The sequence below is a fragment of the Drosophila gunungcola genome (genome assembly GCF_025200985.1).
Source record: "Drosophila gunungcola strain Sukarami chromosome 3L unlocalized genomic scaffold, Dgunungcola_SK_2 000002F, whole genome shotgun sequence".
NCBI classification, from domain to species: Eukaryota; Metazoa; Arthropoda; class Insecta; order Diptera; family Drosophilidae; genus Drosophila; species Drosophila gunungcola.
The window spans coordinates 2,807,151-2,831,323 of record NW_026453178.1 but is presented as its reverse complement, the minus strand read 5'-3'; the positions used below and the strand labels follow the sequence as shown (position 1 = coordinate 2,831,323).

General features: G+C 42.0%; 5 protein-coding genes across 17 annotated transcripts in view; 3 read left to right on the top strand and 2 right to left on the bottom strand.

Moving 5' to 3' along the window:
• Nucleotides 1–2,509: 2,509 nt before the first annotated feature.
• On the bottom strand, nt 2,510–6,301 carry LOC128257446 (inositol polyphosphate 5-phosphatase E). Its single transcript, XM_052988458.1, has 5 exons — nt 6,164–6,301; nt 5,704–5,737; nt 4,111–5,646; nt 3,134–4,048; nt 2,510–3,075 (listed from the first exon to the last, which is right to left on the bottom strand). Exons 3-5 carry the CDS (start codon nt 5,322–5,324, stop codon nt 2,967–2,969), a joined length of 2,238 nt encoding a protein of 745 aa, XP_052844418.1. The 5' UTR covers nt 5,325–5,646; nt 5,704–5,737; nt 6,164–6,301; the 3' UTR covers nt 2,510–2,966.
• Nucleotides 6,302–6,780: 479 nt separating this feature from the next.
• LOC128257442 (spermine synthase) lies at nt 6,781–13,172 on the top strand. 3 transcript variants are annotated; one of them, XM_052988453.1, is made up of 4 exons: nt 6,781–7,148; nt 9,156–9,267; nt 11,145–11,267; nt 11,755–13,172. In XM_052988453.1, the coding sequence occupies exons 1-4, from the start codon at nt 6,864–6,866 to the stop codon at nt 12,336–12,338; spliced, it is 1,104 nt and encodes a 367-aa protein (XP_052844413.1). In that variant the 5' UTR covers nt 6,781–6,863; the 3' UTR covers nt 12,339–13,172. The 3 variants fall into 3 exon arrangements, with proteins under 3 accessions (XP_052844413.1, XP_052844414.1, XP_052844415.1); XM_052988454.1 differs by lacking the exon at nt 9,156–9,267 and adding an exon at nt 10,634–10,742 and having other exon boundaries at nt 6,783–7,148; XM_052988455.1 differs by lacking the exon at nt 9,156–9,267 and having other exon boundaries at nt 6,893–7,148.
• A 542-nt stretch (nt 13,173–13,714) lies between these two features.
• Nucleotides 13,715–15,159, top strand: LOC128257390 (delta-aminolevulinic acid dehydratase). The gene has a single exon (XM_052988387.1). The coding sequence runs from the start codon at nt 13,799–13,801 to the stop codon at nt 14,780–14,782; it is 984 nt and encodes a 327-aa protein (XP_052844347.1). The 5' UTR covers nt 13,715–13,798; the 3' UTR covers nt 14,783–15,159.
• Nucleotides 15,160–15,701: 542 nt separating this feature from the next.
• On the bottom strand, nt 15,702–17,651 carry LOC128257389 (uncharacterized). Its single transcript, XM_052988386.1, has 2 exons — nt 17,504–17,651; nt 15,702–17,407 (listed from the first exon to the last, which is right to left on the bottom strand). Exons 1-2 carry the CDS (start codon nt 17,522–17,524, stop codon nt 15,965–15,967), a joined length of 1,464 nt encoding a protein of 487 aa, XP_052844346.1. The 5' UTR covers nt 17,525–17,651; the 3' UTR covers nt 15,702–15,964.
• Nucleotides 17,652–18,601: 950 nt separating this feature from the next.
• Nucleotides 18,602–24,173, top strand: part of LOC128257972 (palmitoyltransferase app) — a 62,152-nt gene continuing 56,580 nt past the window's right edge. For 2 of the 11 annotated variants that reach the window (XM_052989316.1, XM_052989307.1), the window contains exons 1-2: nt 18,602–18,713; nt 20,489–20,758. The gene's annotated coding sequence lies outside the window, so the exon portion shown is untranslated. Of the gene's footprint in view, nt 18,753–18,922; nt 19,028–20,488; nt 20,759–24,173 lie in introns of those variants that run through there. The other 9 variants (XM_052989320.1, XM_052989319.1, XM_052989312.1 and 6 more) reach the window with 9 other exon arrangements.

Here is a 24,173-nt window from a genome sequence, read left to right as displayed (position 1 = left end):
TCGCGTATGCGAACTGCCGTTAATGTGGAGCCGGATCTTCGGCGGGTAAATGGGCCACAAATCACATTTTTACTACTAAGAGTTTCAATATTCAACCAAATATTTTTTTATTTTAACATACTAAATTAATCCCCCTTATTTAATTATAATACAAATTATAAACAAACAAAAAAATGCTTTCTAGAAAATTTCTCTAATTTGACTCGGAAAGAACATATATTAAAAGCTTTTAAAATCTTATCTAACTTGAGTGAAATCACTTTAAAAGTTTAATCATTGTTTTTTTAATAACAAAAGTACGTTTTCTGCTACCCAAAAAAAAAACTACTTTATAAAGACCCCATCTTTTATTTACGTATACGCACTAGAGGCCCACTGTCTCCCTACCGAAGACACCTAAAGGACTCCCATCCGTCATGACGTCTCCTTTCATCGTTACGGGGTGCATCTCGTGGCATCTCGCAGTTACATATGAAAAAGTTCAGTCTGTGACGGTGCAAACGACTGCCTGAGATACGGGTAGGGAAAGTTTTTAATAATTTCTGCATCTCCGGCGCTGTGAATGAAAATGGTTGCTTTGATGGCAGCAGCAGCGTAACTAACAATAAAACTTTTTAGTGTGAAGCGGCGAGGACAAAAATATGGACACATATGAAGTCATAAAGTCATATTAACACGTACGAATGCGCACAGGATATTAATGTGCACACACACCCAGCCATGAGGACAGACAGCAGGGGCATAGTTTTTATATTCGCCAAGTTTTCCCGACTCCAATGCTAATATAATTTCATATATTGTGGTTAAATTTTCGCACCGGACCTGCAGTGGGAAAAGGAAATGAGCTTCAGTTTTTTGTGCCCATTTTTCATATACAATTTTATATCGCAAACCGCCGCAAACTAATTTCAGCCAATGCCCCAGGGAAAACCAAAAAGAATGCAATGCACCAAAAACTTTATGAATTACAGCAGCAGAAAAAACAATAACAGCCAGCACCCAAACAGCAATGCCATCCACTTTACCGCAACGAAAAAACTGCATCCAAAATTGTTTCTGGTTTTTTTAAACAAATTCTCTGGCTTCCATAAGAGATCCGTGAGTTCTCGTGGGGGCACTCAAAGTGGAAATGGACAAACGGATTCGAGTCCGTCTGGCAGGGGTGTTTTAATCACTGACTTCTTCAAAATCGTTTTCGAAAACGGATTTTGGACAAGTGGTTGGAACACTCGTATAAATATTCACATGAACGAGGGAGGATTAATAAATTTACGAAAAAAGGAAATTTTTTTGAAAAACAAACGAGTTAAAAGAGTTTTCAAATATAAAACTTATTGAGCTCATATCTTCACGTTAAGCGAAAAATCTGACAATTTATATATTTATAACATTAAAATTAATAAGCACAAGAGATAAAAAAAATATTACTTTATAGACCATTAAATTTGTTCTTTGCTTTTGTAAAAATAAAATAAAGTATTATAAAAATCGCTCAGGAATATGGCAGTCTGCTTACCAATTCTAATCCTTTAATATTTTTTATAGATTTATATAGATTAAAAAAATAATTTATAATACCAAAATCCGATTTATAAGTACCATAAAGGTGACTTTACTTCACTTAGTGCCATAGACCATTCAAAATTGTGTTTTGTTTTAGTGGTAATATAATATAATATATTAAAGATCGCACAGGAATATGGTAGACAACTTAGCAATTACCAAATAGGCCATATTGATTTTGCCCTTAACTAAAAAATAAACTTAACAACCGAATACTGTTAAATTAAAAAAAAAACTCACTTCCTCTGATTAAAAAGCTCATCAAACAACAGGATCAGCTCTCGGATGGCGCACTCTCACACGCATATTACCCGTAACCACAAATGGCTTTTTTGGGTGGAGTTGCACTTGCAAAATGAGGTGATGGGTGGAAATGGGCGGAGGTGGCAGGCAGCAGGTTGAAGGTAGATGGTAGGAGACCGCGAGGCCACTTGTATGGCGCACAAGTGGCGGTGCCAGTGGCAGTGCGACTGCAGCATGGCCATCAAGCGCCATCCAATCGCCATCGTCATCCAATAAATTGCTGCCCCCGGAGTGTGTCCGATGGCAACCAACTCAAGTTGAAATTGGTCAAAAGTTTAACATATTTGCGTGTGTGTGTCCGAGTGGCGTATTGGCTGCCGCGGGTTTGGGGATCGGAGTTGGTCTTTCCGGTCGTTTTTGGCGCATTTTCGGGGTATAAACGACTCGGAGCTTTTGTTTTTGTCGAGTGCCACCCGCTGCAATTTTCGCATTTAAGTAAGGAACCGTCGAGCTCAACCGTTTAATAAAAGTAAACAAAACTTAACGCTTGCTTATAACAAATTAAAAATTAATTCCGTTTGTAAATTATAATAATAATAAACTTCACTATACGTAATTCAACAGTAACTCTTAGAAAAACTAAAGAATTAAATAATAAAGCTAACAATAAATATTAAATGTATTTCAACAATTAATAAAGCTCTTTGCCAGATTCATATAGTATATTTACTGCTAGTTTAGATTACACATTCAAAGTAATTAATATTTCGATTTCATTTTAATATTTGACTAAACTTTAACTAACAGATTTAGTTTAACTACAGACTAAGCTTGTGCTTCAGAGTAGAGGTACAGAATTGCTGCTCGAGTATGTATTCAATAATCTCATAAGGAACGTATTACGACTAAGGCCTCGAGGCGAAAGGCAGCGCCTAAGAACCACCGCAGCATTGCAGGGTAAGTCACGGCTAAATCGTTATTTAGGTATCCGAAAGCGCACTAGATAACAATCTAATCGGGGTACTACAAAGACGTCACACAACCGTAGGAAAGCATTGACTAGTACTTTGAGATTCGAGTAATGACTAAATAGATTCCCAGGTAGGTGAAGGGCCGAAAGAAAGCCTACTATTCCTAGCTTTGGTTAGCATCTCAGTAGTTTACTGTAGCACACACACGGCCGAGGCGCCGGTATATTGGTTATTCAATCGCCGTCGCATTCCCTCCAGGTAAATGTCGCGGCTGAAGAGGCCAGCAGCCAGGGGAATTCTGAAATAAAGACAAAGTTAACTAGCAGTTCAATGGAACCAAAGAATGTCGAGCTTACGCATCGGTTCCTGCTCGGATGAGTGTTCGGAAGAGCGCCCAAACCGGCTTGTGGTCCGAGGTGGTTATCGACGGCACCGAGTCGTAGAGCAGGCACTGGACGTAGGGCTGCGTGGGCGTGGACACGCCCGGCACAAGAGTCTGCCGACGGATGACCAGGCCCTGCATTTGGCGGTACTTGTAGAGGATCCGATCAGTATAAGCGGGCGCCCGTTGCTTCGACGAGGTGTCAAAGTTCTGGCTTCCCGGATCGTACTTGTACGTGGGTGGAAATGTGATGTTCGCCTCCATAAATCCGCGAAAAGCGGCGCCATCCGCCAGCACGGAAGTCAACTGATCCGTGTGCATGTAGCCGTGCGGCAAGTGCGATGGCAGCGGAAACTTGGTATTCTGAATCCACTCCAGCAGCTTCTCACGCGGCTCGCCCAGCCGAAAGTTCAGATCGCCGCACCAGAACACATTGTCAAAGTTCTGCGTTACATCCTTATTCTTATGCCGCAGATTAGGCAAATTCCTCGGCAAGTCCAGAGCATTGATAATGCGCTTCACGTCCGACACCCGCTCCTTCACCTTCTGCTGGTGCGCCGTTAAATGCGAGGTCACGAACAGCATAGATGTGCCGAATAGGCAAAAGGATATGGCCACGGCTCCCTTGGTGCGAAAGGCGGATCCCGTGCGCACGGACATGGAGGCATCCTCGGGAACCGAGCAGTACCAGATCAGATCCCGTCGCATGTAAACCGCCAGGTGGAGAGTGCCCAGTGTTGTGGCGTGGAAGAGCACGTGGGAAGGTCCTAGCGTCTCCTGAATGGTCACTTCCCACTCAAAACGGTCGGGCGTGGACTCCTGGGTGCCCATTACCACAATATCGGGAACGTGCTCCACATTGGGCGGCAACACAAAGTCGTTTAGTTGTCTGAAATCAAAATAATTAAAATAAGAATTGATTTTTTTGGGATTTATTTATTTCTTATTTACTTTGGTGGACTGTGTCCATTCATGTTCCACGTGCCCACGAAGATGGTGACCTCCTTTTGCGGCAGCACGCGACTTAGTTCACTGGGTCCCAACAGCGAAGACGATCCCAGCCGGCCATCCAGATAGCTTCGTTCCCTGGCCTTGTCCGCTGGGATAAGATTCAGTGCGTGTGCCGCCATCAGAGTCTGGCGGGCCAGATTGGAGCCCGATCCTTGTCGTTGGAGGGTCATGTTCTCGTGCGACATAAACCTCACGCCGGGCTGCTCCTGCATGGGTTCTATTTCATCTGGCTGGGTGGCAATATTGGGCGAAGACATGTGCTGTGGCGTGGTGGCTCTCTTAATGTCCCCCGGCTCCTCGGCGGACTGCAGCGGCGGCAGCTCCTGCCCGGGTGGATAGAGCTTTAGACGCAGTCGGGAACGACAGGCAGATACAGCAATGGGTCTGATGGGCGATCGGTTCTGTAGACTTTCGCTCCTGGCCACCGAAGCGCTGGCCGCAGCCGGACTGCACTGGGCAAAGAAGGTTTTGGTGGCCACCGGCGACTCGGGGGCACTAGCACACTCGCTGGACGGACGCGGTCGATGGGAGGATCCCTCGCTGGAGTGCAGCGACACCGAGTTGTTGTCCACCATGCTCCAGCTGAGCGAGAGGTTGTCCCGCCGCAGCACGCTGTTGCTATCCGGGATGGAGTTGTACCGCACAGTGACAGGTGGCGTCAGCGGTTTCTTCTCCGCCTTGCAGCACAGACTGAACTGGTGGCTGAAGCGGTTGTGATTCGGCGATCGGTGTTTGGGCGACTTGCGCCGCATTACCACGTCGGCTCCTCCATCGCTCTGGGATCCTGCATCCGTGCTGTGGCGGTGCGAGTGATTCTTGCTCTTCGAGGGCTTGGCGCGCCTGTGGAAGCTGATCAGGCCGCTGTGCGACTTCTCCAGCGGCAGGGTTTGGCTCTTGTGGTTGCTGCCATTGTTGTTCACATGATTGCCGGCCGTCTCGGCACTGCACTTGGCGAAACTCACATCGTACTGTCCGCAGGCGGACAGGGGTCTTTGGTGGACCCTTGGGGATTCGGGGGTCACAGGATGGGGCTCTACTTTGCTGGGTCGCTTGCTCAGCAGCCCAAACAGGGAGCCAGCGGTCTTGTGGCCGGACCTGGGGCTGCTGGTGGAACTGGTGATCCGCTCCTCGCTGCCCGCGCTGCTGTGCTGCATGGTGGCTGAATTGGTTCGAACCGAAATGTAGCTATCATCTGGGGTGCTAAGTGGTCATCGCGCCCGTGCCTTTTGTCAAGTAAATTAGCGCTATCTGGCAGATCTCTCGAACCCAGCTCATTGTGCTATGGCCTCTGGCCCGCTGGCCATATAAATAGTAAAGCCAGACGTCACCATCGAGCACAATGCAAAAGGCGACTTTGGTCCGGCGTTTTTGGCTGCCCGACAGCGCAATGCAAATTATTTTGGGCCCGGCGATGACGTACTCGAAATCAGGCTAATTGGGTTGACTGGCGGGGATTGCGTGTGTTACGGGTTGGGCCTGTAGGATTTTATACTGGTTAGTTGGCAGTACAAAGGGTTTAAAACACTTACTCACCGGCAGGTAAATATGGGGATCCGGCGCCAGAGAGCTGAAAGGATTCAGAAAATCAATATGCTGGGTAATAACTGTGGCGACACCACCGCGAAATAAAACGAAAGGGGAGGATTTGGGGGTGAACTAAGGGGGTGGTTGGGCGCAGAGGGTGGGTGGGTGCTGTTGCCGACGACGACGACGTAACAACATTGGCATGCTGCGGCGCCCACACATTTAACATCTCTGAACACGAGCACAATGAACGTCGTCTGATGATTCTCGATTCTCTGGGATCGAGAGATTTATAATTAGCAGACCATTGTTGCCGCCAGCAGCCTTGTTTTTGTTGTTGTTTTAGCTGTTGTTGTTTGCTTGGCCTACGTCTAGCATAAAAGCAGCAACAACACACGCGACGTTCAAGTTCAGGTTCAGGTGCGCCAGGAAGACCTTTCTGGTATGTTTCTTATGGCGCGCACAGTACCTTCTATGTCTTTATGCCACAGTCATCAGAGAGATTTATGTAATTTCAACAGAACTGCCGCGTTTTTAAGTTGTTTACGAAAATTGGGAGCAAGTGCGGCCCGTGCCGTGGGAACTGCGATTTAGTGGTGGCAAGTGGGTAACCAGCCACCGATAAGATATCGATACTTGCGATATTGAAATTTAGCAATCATCGACACTATCGATGGGACGGCTTATTAAAATATTTACCGCTTAGTAAAATAGTAAAATTTTTTAAAAATAGCAATGGTAAATAATTTAGGTTTTAGCTAAACGACCGTTTGCCTTTCCATGGTACTTTTCTTTAATTCAAGTCAGAGCCAGGACTAAGCAAGCTCAGCTAACAAACATCATGTAAAATAGATGTGTGATAAAAACAGTGCTTAACAATTTCAGCAGGAAACATTTTGGGTCGTTACCTCAATGGCTGAAAATTGATGAATGATTCCAACTATGTAGTGTCATAGCCCCATTAGGGAATACCCAAAATAGTTCAACGTTTGAATTAAGGCGGAAAACTGGATTTTTTAGCGGGAAATCGGGGGTGGTCGAGATTATTTAGGACGAAGCCGTTTTCAGATCTGGCAACACTGACTGTGGAATTACATTTATCGTTATCGGCGGGTGGCACTGTTTCGGGTTCGCGGTTCTACGGTTTTGTTTCACTGAATTTCAACACCATGGCGGCCCAGACAATACTGTTTGATTTTACGCTGGACAAAAACAAAACCGCCGACGAAGAGTCGCGCCTGAAGGTGGCGAAGATCCTGCGGAGCGAGCTGGAGCAGGTGTTCCCCCAGCTGGAGCTGGCCTACTCGATGGAGTCGCCGGAGAACGGATACTTTGCGGTGCTGCACGAGAACAAGGACACGGTGATTACCTGTCGGATCTTCCAGCACGGTCTGCTGACCCTCAACGTGGAGTACTTTCTGCCCGACGGCAAGGAGCCGAGCATATCCTTCGACGTACGTAGGAAGTCCAAAGTGTAGATTCCTTGGTTGAAAATTCGACTCAAACACCCAACAAAAAAAAAAACACCCCCACATTTACCGCCCGTTGCCGAGTCGCGGCTGATTAGATTGGGAAAGGGTTTTCTCCACCCACCATGTAAAATTGATTTTCCGCGCACTTGCATTCCAGTATTGTTCGTATGGTATATGGTTTATGATTTATGTGTGGGTGTAAAAATGGGGGCTGGTGTGTGTGCTCTTGACCATTTTCCGTGCTCACATCCCCGGCACTTGGTCAGGGTCAGTCCGTCCGTCCTTGGCCTCAGCCTCTAGTGGCCCCCAGCCATCACTTTCCCCGGTTCTATTATCTAACACCTACATATGTATGTATGTACCTCCATAGCACATTGCCTTTTTAGCTGGGCTTTGCTAGGTTAACTCGCAGCCCCAGTCCCGTTTTTATTTCTATTTTGGGGCGGCGCACGTGGGTCCGATTCGAGATCTATTGATTGGATGCGCCTAGGCCCTGGGCATGGTTCTTATACAACAACTACGGAGAAACACCGCCCACAGAGACCATTAAATTTTTGTCAAAGATAGGCGGGCTCTTACCTCTCCTTTTTTATGGCAAATAATATTTTATATTAACTGTTCTCGCCTCTTTTTACAAGAACCACACTATATGCCTATAACCTCATACGCAAACATTTTAAAGTCCGATAATAAGCAAATAGCTTTTAACTTAAAATCTATAAAAGATACTACTAGGAACCCCAATTATAAATAACTTGGTTTGGTTACTAAAAAAGGAGAAATTTAGTTCATAACTTCTAATTTAAGTATACGAAATTACGACAAAAAAAGAGCAGGCCCATGTATGCCTATACACTTATAGCCAAACACTTAAGAGCATTCAATTAGCATCAATTTATACAATTCACTGTCTTGCGAATTGGGTTACTTTTTAATGCCTTCTTATTTCAATTTATTTATAAAAAATACTAATAAAGTAATAAACAAAAAATATTCAAGTCTTGCAGAAAAGTTACTTATTATTCAATTTTAACTGCAAAAACAAATTGAAAAATAAGTATTTATATGATCTATAATTTTTATGTTAATATCTTCCAGACATAAAATATTTGGTGTTTTTTGTTACAAATAAATATATAAATCATTAAACGCAAAAATACATATTCATATGATATTTAACTTTACAAACACTTTTTATAATGTTCGAAAACATAGTGTGTTATGCACATTTTTTTAAAAATATAAAAACAATTACAGTGATTAATATCAGAGAAGGAGTTGGGCTATAGTAAATACACATTTTTTTAAGCAAACTAAAAGAACAGAGTTAAAATTAGTTAGCCGTTGCCCTTTTAATACAACAAGAAAAAAAAGGGTATAAAAATTGATATACTCGACAAAAAAAAAAAATGTAGGGGATTCTATAACTATGAAGATAAATATCCGGAGGAAAACGTATGGTTTTATTGGCATTTCGTACACAAAATATACATATTGAAAACCCACTGTTTTTACCCAAAGTTATTTTAAATTCCAATATATGCTATTATTATTTTGAGCGCAGCTGTTGTGGAACTTTCCTTATCTAGCCGGCATCGTGTTCTGCTTAGGACAGCTTGCTGTTAGTTCGGGTTGTTGGATTTCGCAATCCGCGTGTGGCTGAGCCTTTTATTGTAATTTTTGCGATTTTGCAATATGCTTGCACACACAATCACCACATGCATATTTGCATGGCCCGCTATATATTCCCTTATTCGTTCTGTTCACTTTCCTTTTTCATAAGTATCAAGTATTTGGACTAAAAATAGGTTTTGTTGGGCCGGGCTGCCTGTGTCATCTGGTGTGAGTGGTGGTGGTGGGTCGTTCGAAGAGTTTCCCGCTCGGCGGTTGAAGGTCACCTTCCATTATTTTAATTTTGCCATCGTGCCCCCCAGCTGCCCACACACATCCGCCTTGCAAGGACTTAACAAATGGAAATTACCATTGCAGACCATGCGCACAGTGGAACTGATTCTGCGCCAGAAATTTGATTCCGATCGGTCCAAGTACTTGCCGCCGATTAAACGCGGCGGATATATCGACATATACATGACTAGCTCAGGTTGGTCGAACTTAATGCAACTTATGTACAATCAATCAACCAAATCCAGTTTAGTTTCTGCTAGTTCCATTTGCAATAAATATTTACTCGAAACTCACTTTACATACAACCTACAATATATGCCGAAATTCTTTTCAAAATTCCACTGCAGAATCTAGAACACCCGTGCAGTTTTTCAAGAACCACTAGAATTTCCGATTGCCGCCACCAAAGAAAAAACCAAAAAAAGAAACAAAAGTAACAACCCTCATGACTATCACCTGAATTGGACACCTGCTTGGGTCACCGAATTTCAGAAGTTGTAAATTCACCAAATTGTCGTTTCCACCAATAAGAAATCTGAACCGCCTCGTTATCTCTGCACATTTCCACAACCACAGATCATGTTAGCATAGTGTTACCTCCTAGGGGCATAACTTCTCTAGGCAGTTCCTGCATGCTAGTTTCTCCAACTTTTCAGAAGGTCCTTGAATCTTTTATAGCAGTGATGCCAATCTTTCCTTACTTTATGTTTGCTTTTTGAATTTACCTTTTTACTTTCCTTGTCTTTTGAATGAATTTTAAACTAGCCCTTAAAACATATATTTAAAATTTTTTTATTCTGGATTTTGTTAAACATTTTATTAATTATACTACCAAAAGATCTATACGTCAAATAATATTAATAATTGAAATATATACATACATAATAATATCATAAATCGTTATTGCTACAATTTTATTTGAGTTTAGCAAATAAAAAGTTTACCCAAGAAAACGATCTAGGAAATTAAAACCTGTTTTTAAAGAAATTATCAATATAAGTTTTAAGATATAAGGAAAACATTTATCTACCATTCAATTCAAAATGTTTGTTTCTGTTTCAAGAACTTTTTGTAGTTTCTTGAACAACAAAAAAAACTTTCCTTGAGAAATGTTCTTATGTTATCGTATTTTCTTCAGTTATTTTCTATTTTTCAATAGGTATTGGCATCACTGCTGTTTAGCTTCCCCACTTTTTGAGATTATTTTTAATTTGAATTACTTTTTATTTTCATATCTATTCCATCGACACTCGACCGATCATCGATCATCATGAACAACCGCTGCCACATCTCCTGGACCAAAAATTAAACCTAAATTGCCTCGAACTGTGAATAAATGTGTAAAATATTGAATTATACTACTTACGCCCCAACGCACATGTGTCACCTGCCCCGCCTCGATATCGAATATCGTACTCGTAACGCTCCTCGTCGTACGCTCGCATTTATATTGGTTCCTGAACTATCAACTTCAACAACACCAAAACCACCACAAAAACAACATCACGCTCTATAAAAAATCGAAATAAAACAATGAAACACTGACGAACGAACATCCGCAGAGCGGTAAGAGCCTGGAGAATGTCCTGGCTGTCAAATTGAAGGCCATCAAGGCCCAGAAGCTGCCGACGCTGAAGCGCGGCGATGTCTCCAGGTATTTCCCATCGTCAGGTAAGGCAATCCCAATCCGTTTGGTTACCCATATTGCAAGTATAGAGCAACTACTACTACTCGTTCTACCGCTACTGTACTGTATGTCATCCGAAATGTGTGAACGTATGACCGTTGAGCGTATGCAGCACCACCACACCACCCACCACCACCACCGAGCTGATGTTATCCGAGTTCTTCTAGTGGCACCCAGCATGATAGATCATTTCAGTCCATTTTCCGTTCAGTCTTCTGATTTTGCGCATCTCTTTGTTTTTCCGTAAGATTCCGATGCATTTGTTTGTCAAACTTGTTTCTCTGCATGCGCCGCCTATAACAATTGAGCCGAAATCAGTATTCGTAATCAATATCACACTTAATGTGGCCACTGAGGCATCACTAATCAATTGCACTCTTTCGCAGATGAGCGCATCATCGAGTACGACATCGACAAGGTGGTTTTCGAGGCGCGTTCGCCCTTCCAGAAGATTCAAATCATGCACTCGAAGACGCTGGGCAACATGCTGCTGCTGGACGAACTGCAAAGTAAGTCAAGATATACGCATATATGAACATTACAAGTACTATACAGTTTACACATAATATTCGCGAACGGTGTCAGGGTCAGCAATCGATTGACGATGGTGCCATAGGGTCACTTATAGTGCATAAGGTCACGTATATATGCCAGAAAACAATGTTTAACATTTTAAAGCAGCAAATTGAAAGAACAACATTCTACATATTCATTTTTGTCTTTATTTGTATTTAATTTGTTGACAACCTTAAATGTAAATTTTAAAATAATATAATAGCTTTAACATGGCCGTTTTCATAAATATGCAAGCAAACAACATATTATTTACTACCTTACTGCCAAAACATTTGTGAGATTTTATATTTGAAGAGCTTAAGGGGGCTTTTGGCTAAATATAAAATATATTTTAAATTTACAAGTTAATTTGCCGTAAAAGCTAATATAGATTTTCTGAAGTACTGATTTTAATGCTTTTAAATGGTCGTCCCCCTCCAGACATTGCTGAATCCGATTTGATCTACACGGAGACCCTAATGTGTCGCGGCGTCGAGAACTACGAGGGCAAGGAGATCTGCATCCTGGGCGGCGGCGATGGAGCTTTGCTGTACGAGTTGCTAAAGGAGAATCCAAAGCATGTGGTGATGCTGGAGATTGATGAGCTTGTCATGCAGACGTGCAACAAGTACCTCAGCGTGATCTGTGGCGATGTGTTGGAGAAGCGCAAGACCGAGCAGTATGAGATCATTGTGGGCGACTGTGTGGAGTACTTGAAGAAATTCATTGCCCAGGGCCGCAAGTTCGACTACGTGTTCGGGGATCTCACGGATATTCCCATAACCGATGCTCCGGAGGGCGAGACCTGGGACTTTATCCGCACGATCTTCGAGCACTCGTTCAATGTGCTGAAGGCAGATGGCAAGTATTTGACTCACGGCAATGGTTCCACCTGCAAGGTGCAGCTGCGTCTGTTCGAGGAGCAGTTGGAGCTGCTGCGTCCCAAGGTGAAGTTCACCACCACCAAGGCGTTTGTGCCGTCGTTCATGGAAGAGTGGCTCTTCTACCAAGTGACCTTCGCCTGACAAGCTCAGGGGGATTGTTCAGCAGCAGCAGCAGCAGCAGCATCAGCAGTAGCTACTTTAAGCGCACCAACAACCGCCAATCACACACCAGCATCACACAGAAGGAGTCAGAGTCCGGAGATGCTCCAGTTGCATTCCTACACAGTCACTCTCCATGGAGCAGCAACAGGAGTTCGGGAGCAGGAGCAGGAGCAGGATGGGGACAAGGACAAGGATAAGGATAGGGGAAATGTGGGGCTATTGAAACCGCGACCAAGGCGTCGCAAGAAGCGTGTGCACTACCACCACACACTGGTTTCTTAGTCCATCGTACGGATAAGCACAAGCTGATCGACCATCATCGAAACCATCGCAACAAGACCCAAACAAAAGAAAACACGCACTTCCAATGGCTGTTACTTACAATTGAAAACCAAACCGAAACCAAATACTGAACCCAATTCGTTTACGCTTAAGTTAGGCTTTAGTTCCGTTTCTCGTCCATTGATTTCAATGCTAAAATTAAGTCAAAAGTACAACCTTTAAGCAAGGACAGGCTAAATAACTTATGTATTCGTGTTTATTTGAATTACGCCTAAGCATAGAATGTTGGACAACTAAACTATTTGTAATATTTCGTATAACGTGTAAATCTATATATGTAGATCATAATATGTTCAGTTATCCATTAACGAGCAAATTGTGGCGGGAAAGGCCTGGTCGAGAATGTGTGCATGAGGGTGTGCGGAAGCGTAGCAGAAACACCAACTTTTAATGCTGTAATAACGATTAATACCAAACATTTTAAACGATACAAATTACAAAGTAAATATATAGTCGTACGCAGAAATTTAAGACGCTGTTTTACTTGGCTGGTTTTTGAGTTAAAAACTTTGGATTGGAAGGGATGATAAAATATATTTTAAGTAACAGAACAGATGTTTAAATAAAATGAGTTTTGCAAGCAAATTTACTTTAATTTCAAAAATTAGTTAAGTTTATGCTAAGGTGATACATATTTATACGCTGATCTATTTATCGATCCAAGTTAAGTGGGATAAAGTTAAGTTGTTAAATTACATTTTTTGTAACGTTCCTTTTATTTAGCGTCTCATTTTTAGTTTATCCTTTTTAGAAAAATGTATATTGTTAAAAATGGTTTTTGAAACATATGTTATAAATCATATAACTCATATGCTGTTGCTGTAGCTAGTCGTTATTTGACATGGCTTACGTGTCGTATTATTTATTTTGAGATATTCCTTTAAAAAAGTAAGTATGTATATGTAAATTTTATGTTTTTAAATGATTGTTTAATAACAATACGTTACAAAGAACCACCCTATCTTCTTCAAACAAAAGTGTTGTAAAATAGCGCGCTACAAGAGGTACTAAATATGACCGCGCGGCGAGCACTTGGACGTTAGGTTTCACTTGTTACGTTCGTTTCACTTTTCACCTGGAGCGAACCACCGGAGACCATGGAGCGGAAACTGCACAGTGGGATGCACCACGCCACCCTGCGCCTGCTGCAGGAATCGGGATGCGAGATAGCCCCTCACAACCTGATGTATCCGGTGTTCATCGTGGGCAACGACGACGATGTTCAGCCGATTGCCAGCATGCCGGGAATCTCGAGATTCGGATTGAACCGCCTGAGGGAGCACCTGCAGCCGCTGGTGGCCAAGGGCTTGTCCTCGGTGTTGCTCTTTGGCGTCGTGGATCCCGAACTGAAGGACGAGCAGGCCTCCAATGCGGACTCGGCCAAGAACCCGGTGGTTCTGGCTCTGCCCAAGCTGCGGGAATGGTTCCCGGATCTCCTCATCGCCTGCGATGTGTGCATCTGTCCGTACTCCTCGCACGGCCACTGTGGCCTCCTGGGTGAGACGGGTCTGGAGAACGGGCCCAGCATCAAGAGGATCGCGGAGATTGCCGTGGCCTATGCCCGGGCTGGTGCCCACATAGTGGCTCCCTCGGACATGATGGACAACCGGGTGAGGGCCATCAAGCAGGCCCTGATCGATGCCCAGATGAACAGTGTCTCGCTGCTGGCCTACTCCGCCAAGTTCACGTCCAACTTCTACGGACCCTTCCGGGAGGCGGCCCAATCCGCACCGAAGTTCGGGGACCGCCGGTGCTACCAGCTGCCCAGTGGCTCCAGGAGCCTGGCCATGAGAGCCATCCAGCGGGACGTGGCCGAGGGAGCCGACATGCTGATGGTCAAGCCGGGCATGCCCTATCTGGACATCCTGCGATCCACCAAGGACTCCTATCCCTACCACACGCTGTACGTCTACCAGGTGTCCGGGGAGTACGCTATGCTGTACCATGCCGCCAAGGCCGGAGCCTTTGACCTCCAGGAGGCCGTGCTGGAGGCCATGAAGGGATTCCGACGGGCGGGAGCCGATTGCATCATCACCTACTTCACGCCCTTCCTGCTGGACATTATCGGAAGGGTCAAGTAATCAACACTACCTCAACGGCGAAAACTTCTATGTCTCAACACCATTTTCATTTAGATTAGAGTGGACTTCTTGAAGCTATAGCTCAACAACGATAACTTTTTAACAAAAGTAATAGTGCAATGTTTTAAAATATAGTTTAGGGTAGCTGTTAAATAATTAATGGGGCACAACTTAATTAATGGATTTCTATAATTTCGAAATACTTTAAGGCTTTTACTTAGATATGAGCGATAAATCCTTTAGTAGTTTTGTAATCATTACTTTTATATTACCTTCAATTTTACACGCCACAGAGGTCCACTCTTATCTTCAATCACCATTACTAGTGCTTTTAGTTAGAGTGCCTCGCTCCATGTTGCGAAAATACACACACAAACTAGAATGTACATTTTAATGGTCTTATCAATCAGCCGAATTTGGAATTCTAATGGGCAACGGGTACATGCCGAATTTCAATTGCATGGCGAAATTCAAGCGGTCGAACCGGTCGATCCAGAAAACAAACTTGAACAAAAGCTATTCGATTTGTGATGGCAATTAACACTTTAATGTGGACTCTGCGATTGCATTTACAAATGGGGGCTACGGTGAGCTCTGAACACTGCCTGGAGCTTACTTGCTAAATTGGTACGAGTTCAAGTCTTACAAAAGGATAAAAATCACAAAATCAAATGCATTAAGTAGATAAACTATGTAGGTTTTTGTTTCTGATTAAAATTTGGCGGAAAAGGATTTGGTAAATATAATTATTAATACAAATTTATCTAAGGAAAGAATTTAAATAGTTTTTCTTCTTAATTTGACAGTAATCTGTTTACATTTATAAATCCCAGATTTTGAGAACAATCAAATTTGCGGGAAAACTTACATTCTGCAATTCATGCAACTTAATACAATTGTTTTCATGTAAATATATATAGAAACTTGCATTCTTGGATATATTATAGGAATGGAAAAAGAAACCAAGCTGTATCAGATTTCTTCAACTCCAGTTCCGCCAAAATGAATTTAAGATTGAAAATAAAAACATAAGCACAGGTCTTTTGAGAAATCAAAACTAACTAAGATTAAAATTTAAACTAAAAACAAATTAAGGAAACTATAGCTACACATAAAATAATGGGGTAAAAAATACTGAGTGCATTAAGGATAAATTGATTGGAACATAGCGGATCCCCAGCTTCAGGGACTCTCGCTGCTGTGGATGCGGCTGTGCTCCAGAATGTCGGTGTTCTGCATGGGCTCCAGATCAGTTTCCGAGATGATCTCCGCCAGCCACTGCTCGATCTGCACGGGATGGAATGAGTCCTCGTCGCCGCTGTTCGCCTCCAGGATGATCTTGAGGTTCTCGAAGTTCTTGAGGATGAGCCGCTTGCCCGGCTGCAGTTGTGGTCCCGAATCGCTCTTTGTGAGCGATGTGGTGGTCGAAACGGGTTCCTGCTTGGCAGTCGACGACTGCCTGGGATTGGAGTTGGCATCGCAGCTGGAATCGGCAGCGGCAGCTTGAACCGGCTCCGTCATTTGGTGGTACGTCCGGCGCGGCTTCTCCACCATGCTCTTCTTGATCTCGTTGAGGAGGCGATTGTAGAAGTCGCAGGTGACGTCGTGGATCTCGGTCTCCTCGTAGCGTTGCCCCTGGTGTCCTGGTGTGGGCGTGGAATCGGAGCTGGGTTCGCGCTCAATCCTCTCCTGCTTTTTGTTGGCCTTTTGCTTTTTCGACTGCGAGCGGGAGCTGGCATTGCTGGAGTAATTGGAACTAGAGGCGGTGGTTGTAGGCGTGGAGTTCGAGGGTTCGGTGGCACTGGAATCGGCGGATTTGGCCAAAGGAATCTCCGCACTGACCGCCTCCTCGCTGGCGCAATTGATGGTCAGGCTGGCAATGTTGCGCAGGTTGATGGTGCCATTGCAATTGTTTATAGTGATCTTTGGCTTAAAACGTTGCTTGCGGCTCTTGGTTTTCGGTGGTTCCTGAACGCTGCTCTTCGACTTAATCGAGGTTTCGCGACCCAAACTGGAAACGGCTTCGGCTATCGAGGACTCCAGCTCGTCATCCAGCTCCTCCAGGTTCAAGGGCGGCACATAGGTTTCCCTTTTGATCTTTGCCTTCTTGATCAGGTCCTTGGCTTCCTGCAGTGTGATGTTGATGATGGAGCGCTTGGCATTGTCCTCCATCAGCGTTCTGTTGCGCGAGAAGTCCACCACAATGGCCTCTGGCGGGGCACCATCCTCGTCCAGGTCTAGATACGACACATTCCCGTCCTGCAGGCACTTGTACATGGTCTCGTGGTCGTCCAGCGGCTCTATGTAGTCCTCGTTCCTCAGGCCCGTGGTGCGATAGTCCTGCAGCGCCAGCTGCATGTCACTGTTGTCCAGCAGGAAGTGTCCATAGCTCCGGATGGCGGTCAGTAGCTGCTCCTCGGCATCTTCGCCCTCGCCCGGGATGAAACGGACGCCACTGTGCTCCCTCTTGGCATCGGAGTTATCCACTGCGTTGGTAGACTTCTTCAGCAGCTGCTGCTGCTGTCGAGTGTTCGCTATGACTTCCAGCTGTCGCAGGAGCAGCTTTTCCCTCATATGCAATGCCGCACGGATTTCATTGAACTTCTTTTGCACGGTGCCTTTGACCTGGAAAAAAAAACAAGGCGTGTTTTATGAAGAGCACAAAGGATCCTAGTTATTAGGCCATCAAAGGGTTGAAACCTTTCCAAGTCGTTTACTCACCTCATCCAAATTTTTGTCCATTTCGTGCGAGCCAATGAATCACTTTCTCTTTCTATATTTAAAGCATTTTTTCCTGAATTCCTGTGTATCAATTTTTTTGTTTGATCGATCAGCTGCAATTGTAAAGTGCCCGCAACTTTCATCCCTTAAAATACCAAAAACGCTTTCAAAAGTACCCACTTGCAAATGGTCATACTTTAAATTTGGCGGGAAAGTATTTCTGCACTTAAATTAAATTGACGGTAAACTTAAGTCGATGGAGTTGTTTTTCCTTTTAAAACATTTAAAATACAAGCAAACTAAATACAGTATAGGTTGGGGAAAAAATGAAGATTTATTCCTAAGATGTTAGAATTGTAATGGTCCAAAATTGGTTTCGTTAGCTAAGACACAAACCACTCAGATCTTGCCACCATTTTTGATGCGGTTAACAGGGAGCACAGTTCGGAATTAGCGGTTAATAAATAGTATGCCCTCATGTCAGTTATGGATACAAACTACTTACATTACAGTTTGTTTTCTTTTTAAATTTGCGTCAATTTTCTGGTAGAAAATCAATGCTGTGTGGGCAGCGCTGCGGTCATTCGGTTTCAAATTCAAACTCAAATTTCAAATTTGCTCTCTGAGATTGAGAGAACGCGGAAGAAATCTCTCTTTCTGTTAGTTTGACGTTTAGCTTACATTGTTCTGTTAGTTCACTAACATTTCACTGCAAAACACAAACCCACCAGAAGCACGAAAATTCACCTCGACAGCCAACATGTTGACCGTGGCAAACAACATGTTGTCCAGCGCCGTGATGCTTAGAGGTGGGAAAACATTCATGTTGGCATACACCTCTAGTGGTGAATTTACGTGCTTTTTGGCGGGGTTTGTGTTTTGCAGTGAAATGTTAGCTGATCGTCGAACTAAAAGCGAAATGGTAGCTAAACCTTAAACTAACTGCGAAATGTAAGAGACACGTTGAACTTACAGAAGGAGAGTGAAATGGATGGATAAACATCGATATTCTCCGTCAAACATCGATATAACCGAATTTTGGAAACATCGATGCCATCCGTGTTGGCATCTGTTTCTCCACCTCTATCATTGTTTCGTCGTTTGTTTTCATTTCATTTTTAAAAAGGAGGCGCGCGTTTCAACAAGGCTATTGCGCACGATGTTCCGTTTGCCCGTTTACCGTTCAAAAACATAAAGACGAAAAACATTGGTAAATTCCATTCGGATTCTATAAAAACAAAAAAGAAATGTGAGAAAAAAAAATCCGATAAATCGCCGGAAAAAATAAGACAAGATTTTAATTTTTTAATTTTAATTTAATTTATAACTATTGATAAATACAAAATACCTGATAAAAAAGGGATTTAAAAAGAACAAAAAAATTACAGTGAGAACCGTGTAAAAGCAATAGCAAAAACAAAACAAATCGAAAATCACCGCTTCCACGTACTCATCAGCTGTCTTTGTCTTTTAATCTGCCGTCTCCTTTCCACGCGTCGCGGCGCCCTCAAGTGTTTTGGTTTTGTAATTGCTTTTGCTTCGCGAAACTGTGCTGATTTAAATGTTTTAAATGTTTTTCCCTAAACTGCATTTGAAACATAACAATCGTCGCGTGGCTTTTGCAAAAGAAGAAGAAGAAAAAACAGCCAGTGCTTAAATAACAATAGTCATCGCCTATTGTTGTTGCCTCAACTAATTTGAGTGTGTGTGTGTGTGTGTGTGTGTGTGTGTGTGTGTGTGTGACGCGTTTGTGTTTCCCTTTTGTTTTTGCCGTTCTGTGCTCTCAGACAATAAAAAGAAATATTCAGAGAATTTTGAGTTATTTTCTCATTCGAAATAGAGAGACACGGAAAAAGAAGCAACAAACAAACACACAAAAAAATAAAAAAGGGAAACACACATGCAAAGCAACAAAAGAAAAGGCAAATAAAAGAGAGCGAGAGAGCACGAACTGTGTCAGTGACGCCAAAAAACACTTTAAAATATCAATAATTGCCTACTAGTGTTTTATGTTCGGTTTGCCGACGGTTAAAATTTAATTTGTGCAACCATATTTAATTGGTTTTAAAACATTGATTGCATTTTATTTGCCTTTACTGTTTTGCGTTTGCGGTTGCGAGACTGTCATTGCAAATTGACTTTGCGTCGGCGGGTCGTGACTGGATTCCATTGAATATCTTACAAACATATGTTTGTACGTTTGTACATCCCATGTGCTTGGGCTGATTTCCTTAAATATGCTTTATAAGAATACAGTTATACGTTGCTTTTCGCTTTCTTGACTAGCTTTTTGTTTTTACTTCTAGCTTTCCGGTTTTTCTCTCTTTTCATTCCTCTTTTTCTTTTTTTTTTTGATTCCATCTTGTTATCATCCGAAAACCAGTTTTGTTTTATTTTTTTTCTTTTACCTGAGCTCTGACTTTTAAATTCGGAATTACCTCATTTTACACCTCAAGCTCTCGGTGCTTTTCATTTAGAAGCTGCGTCTAACCCATTAAATAAAATCATTTTTACTCCGTACTTGTAGGTCGTTGAAATGTTATTACACTTTTGGGGAGTTCACACGTTTAGGTTGTTACCCCAAAATATATTAAATTCGGAATTCAGAACGAGAAGAATCGCTCGTAAACATTTATCGGAAAGGGAAAAAATAAGGCAGACATCCGGATAGCTTATACACCTTTAAAACAAACACATACAACATGTGAAAAAATATTAAGAATTCCAGTGGTAAACATTTCAGTGCACTTTTTACATTTGTACCTGCTGCGCCTGAAAAATATTCGCAAAGAAACATGCGAAAATAAAACCACAAAAACGCTGATATTATTTACAAAAATTAAAAATCCAACATTCGTATATTTTGTAGCCTGTTTACTCTACGAACTCTTATAGTATTTTATTAAATTTTAATTATAATTTTTCCAACTCCTCTGAAAAGTGCTATATAAATTTGTTCATTTTATTTTATAACATTAAAAACAGCACAGTTATAATCCCAATATAGCTATAAAATAAACACCACAAAAAAGTGAAACCATTGATCAGTGAATGCTATTTTAAAAACTATTCAAATCTATAGTTCTTTTAACCGAAAATCAATTAAACTATATTTTCCTTGAAATTAACGCGTGTAATCGAAAAAAGTACGAGTATTTAATCCACATCAAAGGCGAATGTCGAAAAGTGTTTCGAGGTCAATGCGTCTGCTGCTGGCAACTCATCGTTTAAATTAAATACACAATCTGCAGCGAGGTGAGTTTTATTCGGTTATATTTGCTATGGTCTTGTAACATTCCCCTGACCCTGGCCCCACTATTTGGAGTATGTATTTCGAAATGCCACCCACTTGTATTTGTCCCATTGAGAGCTATTCGTAGATGAGTTAGTAACTCCCTATCTCTTTCTGTCTCCGTGTGTGAATTTATTTACTCGCGATATTGTCGATAATTTGCGATGAGTAATTTCAGTACAAGTAGGCTATGTACATAAGTAGTAACTTGAATGGTGCTGCTAAACATTTTACAGACATCAGTCATATTATCGTTGACAGATATATTATATTTGCTTTATTTTTGTATAATTTACCTGTCAGTCTTTTTTACATGTGAAACTTTTATTTGCTTAGTGGGTAAAAGTTATGATTGTTTATGAATCGGTTGCTAGTAATCTCGACTTGTATTTCACCATGTTGTTAGTCAATCTTAATTTATGCTTTAATTCTTATAAAATTAACTTTAAAAATGAGACTGGGTGGTTTTATAATACCACGCCAATTTTAATGACTCAAACAAATTTCTTGTTAAACAATGGAGAGTAAAAAAACCATATAATATGTTGTCAACATTTGTTATCCTCTTAATAGTTAAGCCAATTTCATAAATAATGAGCTGAACTATCACCGAAATCTTTATGTCCCAAATGTGCTACAAAAATTGCCACTTTAAATTGATTTACGCTTATTGTAGGTCATTGTTGCTATCAGTTAATTAATGCTTATTAACTGCACTTAACACGACATGGGAGAGAGCATAGGCATTCCTTTTGTTCGCCGATTTTAATAAGTTAATCTCACCACGCGTTATAGAGTTCCCGTCGTTGATGTCTTTACGAGCAATGCCAATTGCTGAAATAAATTGAGTGGCAATTATTAAATTTACTGTAATTGCAAATTACAATGCAATTAGTCAAAGCCTTGAATAATCGGTTGAAATCGAAACCGCTTTAACAACTGGAAATGTAATTGTCTGTCTATTTATCTATCCGTCTACTTGGATGCTGGTCCATCGTAGGAGAAGCGTCAAACCAATCCAAACCAAACCGCATTCGACAATTGCAGAGTTCTCCGTCCCGTCCGTTCGAAATAAATTCATTACTCGGCTTTAATTAGTTTCAATTTGCACACGCCATCGAGATATCGACGGGGTCAGAGTAGTAGAATTTCGACCAATTGTTTGCAGTTTCAGTTTTCTGTTTCTGTGTTTTTGCGAAATTATTTTTCAGTTTGTGCAATCAAATCCGATGAACAATGTGCAATATTTTGGATCAAACAGTTCTAGCAATTCTGGATGGCTGGCACGAAAATAAATTAGAAATATGCATATCCAGTTTAATTGTAAATAACTACTAGGACACAAGTAAAACAAAACTAAAATGTCCGTATTTATTCGCATTTAATTGAAATCTAGATGTTGTGTGCATAGAAATATTTTGCAATAACTTTGGTCATTGTGCACTCTTATATTTAATCCGTAGTGCAAAAAGGCTTTCCAAATGTTTGCCAATAGCAGATTTTTGACTTGTGAATTTTTATTACTGCCTGACCCCTTGACACTCCAATTTTCCCCAGAGAGTTGAAATTTGCATAACAAAGCCGCTTAGGCCCGAAGTGCTGGCGGCATATTTTTGTATTCATGATTGATGGGCTGCGGCTTCCCATATATGCATAGATATGGCGTATATAGGGCATTTCGATTCCGGAATGGCCACAAGTGCTGTACTTTTATCTCGCTTGCAATTAAACTTAATCACTTGTTCACAATTAGCATGGCAGCTGCGATAATTTCGTGTTCGTGTGTTTATGGCCATTAGGCGGACATAAAAATCCTGTTACCCCCGAAATGAATCCCATTTCAATGCCGGCTGCCCGCAAGCACCAGAACATAAAAATCAAATCAAATTACATTACTAATGCGCCGCGTTGTCCGCGACTAGGCCACATTCATGCTAACCCACAGGCATTTGCATTTATTTGGCCAATTTATTCTAGAAGCTGTGCAACCCCCGAAAGCCCAGATTCGTACATATATCTCTCGGTTCGGACCCGGCCTATACTGGTTTTATTTTTTTTTAACTTTCTGCTGGCTTTCTAGCGTTACCTTCGCGTGCGTGTACAAAGCGCCCCCCCCCCCAAAAAGCAAGCTGGTGACTCATGGAAATGTTCGCCGCGTTGTCCTTTTTCCGAGGACGACGGCTGTCCCGGTCGTTTTGGGTTTTTTACGGCTTGAATCATGCATTTTTTACTATTCCCGACTTTTTATTGGTTGCCCTTTTTTCGAAGCGAATGCGTTTAGGTGGGCGTGGATTTGCCTTTATTAGCGGGTCTCAGGCGGGCGTTTTGTAAACAGCTTGAGCACAGATCATAATGTCATTCAAACGGTTTTACTGCACCAAGGGGACACTTATATGCCACGCATATTATTTGCAGAGTTAGTTATCCTGCTTTTAGGGTAATTGTTTAAGATGCGTTGGGGCAAAGTCCCAGTTAATGCGCTTAAGTTATACTTAGCTTGTTGCTTATTTATTAAATATTTTATAAATCCACAAAACGTAATTTAATTTAATTTTTTAGTAACTTGTCAAGCATTTAATGTCAAACAATGCTTAAAAAGTTAGGTTTCGTGAGAGTGCATCAGACGAATGTAAATTAATTTTAATCTTTTGAATCGCTTTTGGTAGTTAAAACTTTGACTATTTAAACTGCAATTAAATTAACTTCTATTGCCTTGTAATGTAAGGGTCTTTAAAAGGTTCCATTTATTTTTAAAATTTTTGGTACATCAAGTTGAGTATGATGGATTGGTTGTTGAATTGTTTAAATGGTTATAACAAAGTTGGAAACTTTGTTTTTTAAACGTTCTGAGGAAATGATGGATGTACTACTGCCTTTTTTATTTCAACTTTTTCTTGTTATCTTGGTTGGAAAATTGTATGTTTAATTTGATTCTAATTCATCTGAGACCATCATTCGTAATCCGTATCGGGTTTCACAATATGTGACTTAACAAAAGCCCGAATCGAATTAGGCCACTCGATTGATGCTTGCCAATTTAACGAAATATCCATGCTAAAAAAAATAGCAGGAAGTGTATTTTTTGTGCAGCCCATACTAATGCGCCATGATTTATTAAAAAATCGGCCACTCCACCGCACACATGACCGAATACTCAGGCGGATTGATTGGGAGGATAGACAGAGATGGCAACCAGAGACCCACTCGATGGCAGGAGCACTCGACTATTCATCTAGAGCAGACGGCCCGACAAGTAATCTCCTTAAAATGCAATTTGTTTTGTTGCAATCAACGATTTTTGATGATGACGACGACGAGGATTGGTCGAGTCGTCGGTCAGGAGCAAAAGCAGAGCAGGCGATGCAGGAGGACCAGGAG